The sequence below is a fragment of the Schistocerca gregaria genome, chromosome 2, assembly GCF_023897955.1.
Source record: "Schistocerca gregaria isolate iqSchGreg1 chromosome 2, iqSchGreg1.2, whole genome shotgun sequence".
In the NCBI taxonomy this organism is placed as follows: domain Eukaryota; kingdom Metazoa; phylum Arthropoda; class Insecta; order Orthoptera; family Acrididae; genus Schistocerca; species Schistocerca gregaria.
Window position 1 is genome coordinate 650,108,608 of NC_064921.1, and position 14,486 is coordinate 650,123,093.

A 14,486-nucleotide genomic window follows, 5' to 3' on the forward strand; every position below is an offset into this window, starting at 1 on the left:
GAAACCAATTACAATTATATGCGCCCGTAAATGGAAACAAGCAGTTTTATTGATTCCATTTTATAATAATTTTAAAATTAAAAATGGAAATGCTCATTATTTAATTTCTTTGTAATATTCATAAATAAATAAAATGGAATAAATTTTCACATTTATTTCTTAGAAAAATGTTTTCGTGAAATACAAATAACGTAGTGCTGCGATGTTGGTTGCCTGCTAGTAATCTAAAACAAAGTGTGAGACGGCAATCGTATTCATGTCTGTATGTCATATAAATATTTAGTTCTCTCAGTTATTGTTTTAGTGTTGATATTAAGTTTCTAAAGCAGCCTCATGTTTAGTTTTCAGTCTCATAATCAGGTAATGCAACCATTCGGTAGTGCTTTGTGCGTAAAATAAGGAGCTGTAGATTTCAGTGTCTTCATATTTATGTTATTGCAATTGTTTGCAACTTAAATCAAATGTTGATAGGTCTTGTGCAATCTATCACAAGTGGCTGCTGCGTTTAGTCCAAGAAGAACTATTAGACCGTTGAACTCCGAAACGAAAAGTGCCCAAAAAGGAATACAGCAACACAATGATATTGATACACCAATATGTTGTGAAAGTTTCAACGAGGTAAGCTGCCAAGTATTAGTTCCCTGCCATTTAATGCATTTGTCATCACGTTTGATGTTCATTTGCTGTCTCATTCTTTGACTCATAACCGTCACTAAACCTTGACATTGTTTCATATGGTAGTACATGCACGTAAACTATCAGTGGGGAAAGGAGGATTAAATTTTGCCATCGCCATAGGTTGATCTTAATGCAAAAGTATTGATTGTATGGCATGGTGATTTGCTGTTGTTCGTTCTGCGTTCCTTTTTTTTCCACTGAGACGTCAAATCTACTATAACCAAAAATGTATATGTGAATAGTAAAATTGTAATCATTGTACTCGATAACCCCTGGTGTTGTATGCTAAATAATGAGTGGCTTTAATGCAGAGAAACTTAAGAACAGAAATGAGCGTAAAGGAGACAGGTACCAGAAGTAATGTCTACAATGACCTCCTTGCAGGAGTTCTGGACCCCTGACCCCAACTCAAATCTTGGTTGTGGTGATCTGTAGATATCAACAGTTAGAATTTCCCACCACTGGAACCTTTCGTTTAACTGACTAACAGACTAACAAGTTCATTAATGGAGCAGTGGCTGGCACTGAGTTTTCGTCCATTAATTGCCTAAGGATTACTAGTCAGTCAGTCAGTGAACACTGTTTGTTTTTGCAAGCAGAGTTCTGTTTTCATTACTGCATTTTTGTTACTTAATCCTGCTTCAGACAAATGAGATTTATTCACCCAATTAATTAACATATTATCTTTGTCAATTTACCATAAACACTTGAAACAGATGAGGCATGGTTCAGTGAACCCACAGTGATAGATATAAAAAATGTGAAATGTAGCCTACCCTCAATCCATGTACAAATAAATACTTTACCAGCAATGATATATTTTGCTACACAGAATAGCAAATGCAGATAAGGTTAATTTTCTTGTGAAGTTTGGTGCCGTGTCATGAACTGACAAAAAAGAACTTTGCTAGATTAGAAGCGAGTGAGAAAGTATTTCCAGAAGCCGTAAAACCACTGAAAGGTGGTGTCTATTTGAACTGCTCCAGATCTACATGGACTTATTAATCTGCTTTCTTTTACAGATTAAAAAAAGGGATGCAATTGATATTAAGAGTATAGCATCGAACCCAGACAGCTTGCACTGCAGGCCATCATTTAACACACAGTCATGTTGCCTACTTATAAATTGCTTTTCATTTAGTGAATTAAACATTATCAGAAAATTTCAGTGTCAATTTTCTTGAATTTTTGGGAGTTGCAGTGAACTGCTTTGACTAATTGATATTTGAGTTCTGAACTTAACATATCACAAGTATAAAAGTTACAAAAATCTTCTTCCTGTCCGGTCTCCTTGCCAGGCACTTAACAAGAGTGTACTCATTCCATTTCCAAAGAAAGTAGGTGATGACAGGCTTAAATATTATGAAACTATCAATTTAATAAGCCATGGTTGCAAAATACTGACATGAGTTATTTACAGAACAAAGAGAAAACTGATAGCTGACCTTAGGAGAAATCAGTTTGGGTTCCAGAGAAATGTAGGAACACAGGAGGCAATACTCACAGTGTGACTTGTCATAGAAGATTTGTTAAGGAAAGGAAAACCTATGTCATAGCATTTGTAGGTTTAGAGACACCCTACACATTGTTGACTAGAATACACTCATTGAAACTGAAAGTAGCAAGGATAAAATACAAGATTGCAGTTAATAAGAATTGAAGGATATGAAAGGGAAGCTGTAGTTGTAAGGGAGTTTCATAGGGTTGTAGCCTGTTTTCTATATTATTCAAACTGTACAGTGAACAAGCAGTGAAGAAAAGTAAAGGGAAGAGAACTAAAGTCCTGGTAGAAGAAATAACAGCCTTGAGATTTTCCAGTGGCGTGGTAATACTGTCAGAGAAAGCAAAGGACTTGAACTGTATCTTGAAAGGAGGGTATAAGATAAACACCAACAAAAGGAAGACCAGGGTAATGGGATATAGTTGAATTAAAGCAGCCATTGCCGAAGTGAGACACGAAAACTAGTTGGAGGAGTTTTGCTCAGGCGGGGCCCCAATGCTTCATCAATTCAGCCTAATGATGCCGCACCAACTTCCACAGAATCAAGAGGGACCGAATAGAGTGGCTGAGACTTTGCTTTTTAATCTCTGTGTCTGTCTTTCTCTCTATTACGTGTCAATAATTGACATTTAGTATTAATCTTTTGCTAGTATTTTAGATAGTTATTTGTTTCTGGTATTGGCAAACCTATTTGCTATGGGAATAAGTTTGTAAATATCTGACTAGAATGTACTAGGCTGTGGTAACACAAGACTTGCCACCTAGCAAAGCTTAACAAAAGGACAGAGGAAATACTAAAAAACCACTAGTCCCATTACCTTGAAGCCCGTATTGCATGGAGTATTAGCAAGTTTATATTTATGAGTGTATTGTGCCTGAGGTCTAGTGAATTTTACTCTCTTACAAACAACTACAACATACCGAAGTCTGAAAACATACATGGCGTCAAACTTAAAATTACAATAAATGATCCAAGTTCAGATGCAGATATTGCAAAAGGATCATTTCAGAAATTCTTCTTTTCAGCACTTTTGGAGAAAACACAATTTTCTACTTTAGAAACATCCTATAGGATATTATTCATTTCAGCAAAGGGACCAAATATGAGGCCGAACTTCAACAAGTCATTTTACAATTGCAGCACGGTGAGGGTTGCAAATTTGTAACTTCTAGGCAAGAGGAATGACAGCTGGTAGGTTAATGCTGGTGTTCCATGTAATCCATGGAAATCTGATGATTCGACCAGTGCAAAGCCATTAGTTGTGTCAGTTTCTGTACTTATCCTGATAGTGACCATGAATGGTTGCAAAGACAAGAAGGACATGATGTTGTTATCGCACATTGCTTATTTTGTTACATATGGACTGCCGTGTTTGCCAGTTTCTTCTTCAAGGTTCCAAAGCCTAAATTGGATTTTTTGCCTTGGTTTCCAAGCTGCATTTGTCGGTTTCTTCTTTGACGTTTCAAAGCCTCAGTTGAGTATCTTGCTGTAGTTCCCAAGCCGTGTTTGCTGGTTTCTTCATCGAGGCTCCGAAGGCTCAGTTGGGTTTCTCGTCGTGTTTCCCAAGTCTGTATATATATCTTCTCATGTTGGTTCCCAAGCCGGTGCTATTTAAAATTATTTCTTCATGCAATTGAACTTTTTCTTCAATTCTGCTCAATATGGCGTCTGGAAAATTATACTGACATCCTGTTCTAGTTGCTGAAGGTGCTGCAGTATTCATGAAGATGTGCTGTTCAGGAATCCAACATTTATCATTATTTCAGGCCAATAGAATGAACGAGCTTGACCAAAAGGGTTCTTCAGTATCAGCTTCACACGTTACCAATCCATCAGCAGTTGTCAAAGATGCAGACAATGTATTGGTCGGGAATAAGACTTAAAACTGACATAAAAGTCACATTGGTGTCAATTGATTGATAAACTGAGACCATAAAAGAAGTTGTATCACTTGAAATCCAGCTAACTTGAATGTGGTTCAAAATATCCAGTGGCAAAAATGGCAATTTCCTCGAGTTGCAGCTAAGGTATGCCATAATTGCAAATCGTTCTTGTAGTTTTTTCTGTTTTATATTTCTTTGCTTGTAACAGAGATGGACTTGATTCCTTGTACTTTTTGGTCACAATATTTGAATAAATCCTCTAGGGTTAAAATTTGACCTCCTGTCATTCGTTGCAGGCTTACTCTTGTTGAAGCATTGATCAATTTGGCCAGAAATATATGGATGTCTATCAGTTTGGGGGGGGGGGGGGGGGTATGTGTGGACAACAGTGGTGTCGTGCCTGAGATAATTACTGCTAATCCATAAGCTAATATACTGTACTTCTTCAGCTATTTAGTATACAACAAACGGGTGCACGGGTGCAGTGTTGCTTGACTCTTGTCTCAGTGATACACATGAATGGCATCTTGGATGATGAGAGAATAATTTTCCACAAAATCCATTACAATAACAAATTTTCATTTATTTCCTTCAAGTAAAAAGTCTGATGTTTCGCAATGATGTGGTGACTAGAAAGCTTCAAAATTTAGGCAATCAAATTGTCACTAAAATCTCCAATAGGCAGTTGCTTTCTCTCCAGTGTATCATGGTCAGTGTGGTTCCGCAGTTTGAATTCAGTCACACTGTCAAAATCACAGTTTTTAAAAGCTTCCATTATATATTTCTCCAAATCTACTCTTCCTGGGTAGTTTTCAAACTGTTGAACCATTCAACCCTTTGAATCTAAACCGCAGACAATCTTGGCAAGAATGGCCTTGTAGTCGGTTTCAACAGGGCTTGCGTTACGCATTAGGTTCACATTTTGATGGACAGTGCAAATGCATACTGAATGTGTTTCAGCTGATCTAGTGGCACCAATTTGGTCACAACTCGCAAAATTTAGAAAACCCAATTTATTGCTCGTTTTTTTTTTTTTTTTTAATGTCGAGTAAGCAACTCTTTCAAATTTACAAGCAATAAGAGTTTCTGTTTTTTTTTTCTCTACTCCATTAGGACTTCTAATTGAGACAGTCCTTCTTTCCTAGACAAAGTAGGCCATATTCATCATTTTCGTAAAAAATTGTAATTTTTTGTTTCATGGCGTCTGAAGTCAGTCTTCCACACTTTGTTGCTGGTGTTGGTAGTATGTCATTTTCAACTTTTAGTTGCCTTGCATTCCTAACCATTTGTTTAGAAACATGGAACTCTTCTGATGTTGTTTCATGGACCAGCTATTGGGAGCAGATATTAAAATCTGAGGCTTGGTTGGTTTACGATTTGCAGGTAAGACAGTTTTTTGCTTCAGTTCCTCCAACAACTGATCGTAGTTGCTGCAGTTTGTGCATTGCCTGCTTACACTTTTGACTTTGAATTCTAATTGAGCCTTCCAGCAGCCTCAGTTTTATCTACAATTGTTACCTGAACTTAGTTAATTTTTCCCTTTGTGTTGCCTTGCTTTCCTCTTGAGCTTATGCAAGAGAATTTCAAAGGGGAGAGACGAAGAGACATTACACCTGAATCTAACTTTTTTTACTGCACTACAGTCATCACTATAATGTGTCTTCATCATTGTCGGAAGCTGAGGATGATACTGTTGGTTTTGTTGCTAATTCTTTTTGACAACATAGGCACAACATTTCTCCTTGCTTAATATTCATTTTTGTTATTTCATTTAGCTTATCTGTTGCTGCTATAGTAATAACTTACAAACCTTTCCTTGCAGTTAGATCCTTCTTCTGGAAATGATTGCAACAGATCTTCTGCAAAAGTCCGTATTATCTTAAAATTGTATCTTCATGGTGCAAACAGATCTGCAAGTCATCATCAACAATTAGATCACTGTGCCGATGTATGAAGTCTTGCTCAATACTGTAACCAGTAATGTGCTTTAATTGATTAGGGGTTGCATTAAAGGTCTTTAAATGGCACTCCAAATTAGTGACATGTTAAAGGCTGCACTGTGGAAGTAGTTCCAGGGCCAAAACTTCATCCATGACCGTGGAAAATTGAATCAAATAATTGCCGCAGCTCAGTACAGCCGATAGATACACAAAACAGAACAGAAAATTTACATTCCTAGCTTTCGATACTTTGTTCCTTCATCAGGGAGGAGAGAGGGGAAAAAAGAGGGAAGAAGGGAAAGTGGATTCAGTTAATCACAACCCAGGGAAAGGTAAACTGGGAAGTTAGCAAGGATGGAGGCATGGTTGTCAGAGGCAAGCCAAACACATTCTACTGTAAGTACTGTGCCAGCTTCAAACCAAAGAGGATGCATACATAAATAAAGAGGTATATAGTATAAAGATAAACACAACTATGTAGAATGAAAAGATGCGTGAATAGCTAAAGAGGAAAGGGAAAGAGGAGAAGACTGAAGAGTAAATGGGAGTGAGGTTGGTTAACGTAGGTTCAGTCCAGGGGGATGGCGGGGTGAAAGGATGTGTTGGAGTGCAGGTTCCCATCTCCGCAGTAACGAGGGACTGGTGTTTGGTGGGAGAAGCCAAATGGCAAATACGTTGTAGTAGGTTCCTAGGTCCCTAGAGTTATGCTGGAGGGCATGTTTTGCTACTTGGTATCGGACATCTCCTAGGTGGACAGTTCGTCTGTGCCTGTTCATGCGCTCAGCCAGTTTAGTTGTTTTCATACCGATGTAAAAGGCTGTGCAGTGCAGGCATGTCAGCTGATAAATGACGCGTTGTTTCACATGTGGCCCTGCCTTGAATTGTGTATGTTTTACCAGTAGCGGGGCTGGAGTAGGTGGTTGTGGGGATGCATCGGGGCAGGTTTTGCAGTGGGGTCGATTACAGGGGTAGGAATCGCTGGGTAGAGAAGGTGGTTTGGGAATATTGTAGGGTTTGACAAAGATGTTACGGAGATCAGGGGGGTGACGAAAGGCAACTCTGGGTGTTGTGGGGAGAATATTGTGAAGAGTTGATCTCATTTCAGGGCTTGACTTGAGAAAGTCATATCCCTGGCGGAGTAATTTGTTGATGTATTCATGGCCAGGACAATATTGGGTGACGCGGGGGTTGTTTCTGTGTGGCCTGGGGGTAGCAACATTGTTGTTGGACGGGGAGGAATGTAATGCTTGGGAGATCTGTTTGTGGACAAGGTCTGCAGGATAGTTGCGGGAGAGGAAAACACTGGTCAGGTTATTGGTGTAATTGATATTTATTTGTTTCACATCTTTATATGAGATTTTCTATTAATCATTTAAATCAAATAATTAATAAGATAACATTTTTATTCTAAAAAAATACAACTTATAATTAAATTTCAAGAAAACAACAATTACAGCAACAACATATAATAAAATCTTTTTTCTCTACTGCTGGGGCAGATGGTTTGAGGTCATTTCGTTTGAAGTTAAATTACTTTTAAATGTCATATTTTGATAATTTCACAGTTACTTCAGAGAGATTCGTTCAAAGGCTATTACTTCTCATTATTATTTATACTCCGCAATAACAGTTCAACTCTTATGATTCTCTTTATCTTCGAGAAAGTTTACTACCTAAACATTGTCTCTGACTGTATGATCAGATATTAGTTCTAAGATGTGATTACTTCTTCCTTTCTTAATTTCAGATTCACTTATGATACTTTAATTTATGTAATACCATTTTCAAGGCCCAAGCCAAATTTAACTCAAAGCTTTGACTTGTGTGGTTTACATATAATTTTTTTCTAACAATCAAAGTGATCAATGAAAACTAAAGAAATCTAGTTTTGAAATGATTTAGAAATTGTTCTGGAAAACCACATGAGTTTCCGCCCTTACAGTCACTGTGGACACACTGAAGGAGAGGAAAAGGTTCTCGTCTAAGTACAGGAACGATTTTTAAGATCAATAATAAATATTTTTTAACCAAATGAACTTACAAGAATTTACAGCAAGCTATGATGCAGCATATAATACATTAACATTTGACAAAGCTGCCATCAAGTAGAAACTAACCAAGATGCAAAATTCGTGGGAAATCAATTATGACAGCTTTGTCTTTTATAGTCATCCATGGAAACTAAAGCTTTATCCCATAAAAATTAAAACACATTTTTCTATGCCATGATTACATAAATTATTTTGTGAGAAATAATAAATTATTTATTACACTACTGGCCATTAAAATTGCTACACCAAGAAGAAATGCAGATGATAAACGGGTATTCATTGGACAAATGTATTATACTAGAACTGACATGTGATTACATTTTCATGCAATTTGGGTGCATAGATCCTGAGAAATCAGTACCCAGAACAACCACCTTTGGCTGTAATAATGGCTTTCATACGCCTGAGCATTAAGTCAAACAGAGCTTGGATGACGTGTACAGGTACAGCTGCTCTTGCAGCTTCAACACGATATCACAATTCGTCAAGTGTAGTGATTGGCGTATTGTGACGAGCCAGTTGCTCGACCAGAAGGCTCACAGACGAACAGCAGTTAGAGTAAAAAATTGTAATGCAACTTATCTACTGTATTTACTTGAATCTAAGTCGCACTTTTTTTCTGGTTTTTGTAATCCAAGAAACTGCCTGCTCCTTAGAATCGAGTGCAAAGTAAGCGGAAGTTCTGAAAAATGTTGGTAGGTGCCACCATAACTAACTTCTGCCGTCGAATATATGTAGCGCTACATAGGCATGCTTTGCAAGCACAAAGATAAATACTGGCGACAAAACCTGTGCGCCAGTAAATAAATTAAAAGAAAAGAAGAATGTAAATGTCATGCCATGTATTCTTTCGTGTTTTCTGCTATCTCTTTTAAATACTGTCTACCTCATAAACTGCAGAACTAGAGTGAGACAACAGCAAACGTGGAAGAATACCCATATCATGTCATGTTTATATTCGTATTATTCTTATGCTGAATAGTGATACAGTCAGAAATGAAGCACGGCAGCTGACTAGATTTTTAAATCCAATATGACTCTAATTTCTGTTAGGAATGTAATATACTAAATAGGCAGCTGCAAATATTTTCAAATGGAGAAAAATTTTCGCTGAAGTCTCGTTTAGAACATCTTCTATCATACTCCGTATATTATTTGGTTTTTGTTGATCATTATCAGAGAAAGCAGCAGCTTAAGTAACAACTAATAGCAGTCTCTTGCCATTGTTTCTCTCTCTCTCTCTCTCTCTCTCTCTCTCTCTCATTAGTAGAGAAGATATAAAATACAGAGTGGCTATATAAGGAGGAGGGGGGGGGGGGGACGCTTCTGGAAAAGAGGAATTTGTTAATATCTGATATCAGTTAAGGTGACAGGCAATTTTTCTGAAGGTATGTGTGTGATTTGTGGTCTTGGGTTGAAGTAAAACATGGACAGTAAGTAGTTCAGACAAGAAAGGAATAGAAGGTTTTAAAATGTGACACTACAAAAGAATGCTGAATATTAGATGGTAGATAATATAACTAATTAGGAAGTACTGAATGAAAATGGGTACTGGCCAGGGAGGAGGGGTGGGGGGTGGATTTATGGCTCAACTTGACTAAAATATGGGATCTGTTGTTAAGGTACATCTGAGGAATCAAGGTATTGTCAGTTTGGAGTTGTAGGGAAGTGAGGGGGGTGGGGGTTAAAAATTGTAGAGGGAGATCAGGAGAAGAATGTAATAAGAAAATTCAAATGGATGTATGTAGGTTGCAGCAGTTATTCGGAGATAAAGAGGTTTACACCGGATTAGCACACACAGAGAGCTGCATCAAACTAGTCTTGAGGCTGAAGACTACATGAATTGACATACAGACAAGTGTGACATGAATTATCAGGCTTTCCCAATGGATTTGTTCAATTATTTGGCTAATAAGTCTGCTGCCAGGTCATGTTTTGTGTTTCCCACAATATTTCCTCAAGGCAACTGCTCGACATTGTCAGGTGGTAGCTGTTCGTTACTGCTAATAAGTAGTAACTGCTTGCATTCAGATTATGACAGTCAGCAGCCACCAACTGTCAATGCTGAGCTGTTGCCTTGAGGAAACATTTGGGGGATTCACAAAGCATGATTCAATGGCAGACCTGGGCCCATATATTGAAGTATAGTAGCTTTTAAATCAGTTATCTGACCATGATGACAAATTCTCCAGGAGACATGAAAATCCTAGATCATATGCTAGATTGGAAAATCATTAGAACAGTTAACAAGCTCTTCAGACAGGTTTAGAAGGAACCTGGGAAGCATCAACTGGAATGAGGTATGTGGGCAGTGGATGTAAATTCTGAAATTGTGAAGTCGTTGCTCAGTAGAGAAGGAGTACTCTGAGCATGTAATATTAGTTGGAGATGCCGGCCAGTATGGCCGAGCGGTTCTAGGCGCTTCAGTCTGGAACTGCGCGACCGCTCGCTATGGTCGCAGGTTCGAATCCTGCCTTGGGCATGGATGTGTGTGATGTCCTTAGGTTAGTTAGGTTTAAGTAGTTCTAAGTTCTAGGGGACTGATGACCTCAGATGTTAAGTCCCGTACTTCTCAGAGCCATTTGAACCATTTTTTTAGTTGGAGGTGACTTTACCCTGGCAAGTATAGATTACGATGTCTATGGATTCTTTGTAGATGGTATGAACAGTCAATCTTGTGAAGAATTAATGAAAACTTTTTCTGAAAACTAGTTTTGAGCAACTAGAGCACTAACAAAATATAATGGAATTTTTTTTTTGTCGCCCCCTCCCCCTGCCTCCAGATCTTGTAGCTAAAAGCAGACCTGACCTTATCAGGATTAGTGATCATTATGTCATTGTAGCCATGATGATTACTTAAGTTAATAAATCCATCAAGAATGCTAGGAGAATTTTTATGCAGAAAAGAATAGATAAGCAATTGTTAGCATCCTACTTAGAGAGTGAGTGAACATTATTTCATTTTATTGATGGATATAGAGACATTACGGACCAGTTTAAACTGATTGTTAATCACACTCTCAAGAAATATGTGCCATGTGTGGGTTTGGGTTGGTGAAGACCCCTCCATCGTTCAGTAACAAAATTCGGAAAATACTGAGAGGAAGCGAAGATTGTTGCACTCTTAGATAAAAAAAGAACCCAGAGATTGCTGCATGCAAAAGTCACTAGAAATTAGATGATGTATAAAAAGAGCAATGTGCAAGCATACAACCTCCACCATCATTTGTTAGAAGAGAATTTTGCTGAAAATCCCAGAAAATTCTGGTCCTTTGTAAAATTGTTAAGTGGGGTGGAGTGTTCTATTCAGTCACTTATCAGAGGGAAGTTGAAGTTTTGAAATTTACTTTCAAACAGTCATTCATGCAGGGTGATTGTAGAGATGTACCATTGTTTGACTACTCCACAAACTCCTGTATGGAGGACCAAAATAAACATCTGTGGTGAAGGGTAGGTGCTAGAGCTGAAAACAAATAAGTCATTGGGTATGGACGGAATCCCAATTCATTTTTGCAGAATGCACTATTTTGCATTCACCCCATATTCAGCTTGTATTTATCATGAGTCTCTTGCCCAGCAGAAAGTCCCAAGGAACTGGAAAAATGTGCCATGGTAAAAGAATAGATACGGAAAATTACAGACCGATACCCTTAATATCTGTTTACTGTGTAATTCTGGGTATATTCAAAGTTCAAATATAATAAAGTACCAAGAGAAAGAAAAGCGTCTGTCAATAAATCAACAAGAATATAGAAAGCGTCATTCGTGCAAAACCGAGCTTTCTCGCTTCTCGCACAATGTCCTAACCACAGATGAAGTGCAAAGGACAGATTTTGTATGCCTAGATTTCTGATGCTTTAGACACATTGCTACACTGCAGACTGTGAACATAGGTCCAAATGGACAGAATGGGTTGTCAGATATGTGAGTGGCTCAAACCCCTTTTATTTAGTGGAACCTGCCATGGTAATCCCCTCGGGTTTGCTACTGGACCTTAAAATTAACATGACTTGAAAATTTCAAACAATGGAAACTCCAGGTTAGTATATCAACAATGTAAGGAAAAGATAGATTGCAACTTGCCTTAGAGATTACATGATAAGTTGCAGACAGGCATATTTAAGACACTTATACATTAGTTTTGGGCTACAGCTTTTTTCAGAAAAAGAAAAAAGAAATAGAAACACACACATTCATGTACACAAGCAAGCACACATCGTACATATGTGATTGCCAACTGTGGAAGCTCAGACCAAAATGCCATTTTTCTTTCTCTGTCTTAGTGTCTTTTAGATGTACCTGTCTACAACTTCTTGTGTCATCTTTATGATAAGTAGCAATGTTGACTTATTGTTTTGGCTATGCACCTGTCCACCATCTCCCACTGAAAAATGATGCCAAGAATGGAGACCAGTCTTCTGTATAGGCCCCTGTACTGCTGGAACAGCGTTGCCAAATGTGTATCTCTGCAGGATTGGAGAGGTCAAACCAGGAAGTGGGTATCTAATGTGGGTAGTGTTTTAATAATCAACAGAAAATCTGTTGAACATTATGTCAGGTTTACTGCATAATTAGGGAGCCACATGGTGCACCCAGGGAAGTCACCTAACACCTCTAGGGGCCATCTATGGCCAAAGTGTCGAGTGTACCATAGGAGAATAGGAAAATAGTGTTGCCGAGACAGGAGTCGGCAGCCAGCAGCAGAGAAAGTGAGCTCATTTTGAGCTTTCTGTTCGCAGCTTTAGAGGCCTTATGGAGACGTTTCCTATACTCACATTGGTACAGGGTTGCAGGTGACATTCACAAGGGATCCATTTGTGAGCAGTCGCTAACCACGAGAACAATGCTAGCCCAGTAGCATGGGCTGGTACTGTGAGTGGTCGTGGGTGCGGTCTCCCAGCAAGTAGTACTCTTAACCAAAGAAATCAATTCATACGATTTTAATAAACTGTCCTGATTCCTTCCAGATGTATTGTCACCTGCATACTCCTTCGCTCTTCCACAAAAGTGGAGCTATCAAGTTTTGCAAAAGTTGTGATTTCTAAAATGCTGCGTTGGACAGACTGTGTATTATGGGGGCTTGATTGCTTGCACCTATGAGTCAATGGTATGGAACTGCAACACTCCATCAGGTGGACGTAGGGACCTGTGGGGATGTTTTAAACAATAAAAAGGGGATTTAATTTAGAGGGGGGGGGGGGGGGTAATTGTTTGCTAACTACACTGTCTTCATTGAATAACTGCAAGATGGAGCCTGTTTTTTATCGCAGTATTTATTAGTAAGAATCATTAAAATGTGGCTGTAGGCCATGTAACGTAGAAGTCTATCTTATTATGATAATGGTAGGTGTCTTGTACCAAATCATTGCCCTTGGTGCAATAACATTTATTCAAATAATGGATTATGCAAACCCAAATAAGACTACTGAACTGTACTGTCTCAAGAACAGAATGGTTTCCATTCACTCAGGACTGATTTTAAAATAACTTGTTCCATAAATGAATGAAGGCTTAAACATAAGGAAATAGTAGCAGAAATATTAAGATCTTCATGATAGCCCTTAACACTAAAAACACTTTTAGCACCTTTCTCAAGTCAATTACACACATAGTTAATCCCTTTGAGTCTTCAGTCTTACGACTGTTTTGCAACATACGTCCTCAATTATTTGAGCGATGTATTCCAGTCTCTGTCTTCCTCTACAGTTTTTACTCTATGAAGCTCCCTCTAGTGCTATTAGTAGCATGGAAATTGTTCCCTGATGTCTTAACAGAAGCCATCATCATCCTGTCCCTTCTACTTGCCAGTGTTCTCCAAATGTTCCTTTACTCACCGATTCTGCAGAGAACTTCCCCTTACAGAACAATTAAGTTATTTTTGCTGGTTTGCTAAAGAGATTTGGCTTTTATTAATCCTTTCTACTGAAGCAGTCAAGTTATTTGAAACGAAGTGTTTAATTTCACACTATTGGCTAGTTTTAACTGTTTGCTGCATTTTAGTGCAGTATGGCATTATGCTATAATTAAGAACCAAACATGAGTACTGGTACTCCAAGAAAATTCACATACGGATGTGCATTTTAAGCCGAATTATGCACTTTAGTATGGTTCGCGAAATTCCGACGCTCTTGAAGTATCCTTTGATGTCTTGTTTCTTTTATGGCGTAATGTAAGATCTTTTAATGTTTTACATGTACGAACATATGGGCTTCCTGTGTCATCATAGCTTGGCAAGCGCGGTGGCACCAGTTATCTGGCACTTTCTTGCAACTGCTGAAACGGACCTATTTCTAACAGGTCGCGGGAAAATATTGCAAAGGGTGGTTTGAAAAGCGTTACATTCAAAGCAGATTTCCTTTAATGCAAGATGAATTATGTGCAAGAATGTACGATTAATTTCTTAAATCACAAAGCGTTTTACTCTCATTTAAA

At 38.2% G+C, this 14,486-nt stretch overlaps 1 protein-coding gene across 1 annotated transcript in view; it reads left to right on the top strand.

Moving 5' to 3' along the window:
* Positions 1-11: 11 nt before the first annotated feature.
* The window catches only part of LOC126334683 (ATP-dependent zinc metalloprotease YME1L-like), a 105,386-nt gene continuing 90,911 nt past the window's right edge, over positions 12-14,486 (top strand). Inside the window, exons 1-2 of the mRNA XM_049997159.1 lie at positions 12-360; positions 472-618. Of these exons, the coding sequence (XP_049853116.1) occupies positions 334-360; positions 472-618 (174 nt within the window). The 5' untranslated portion in view covers positions 12-333. The remainder of the gene's footprint in view (positions 361-471; positions 619-14,486) is intronic.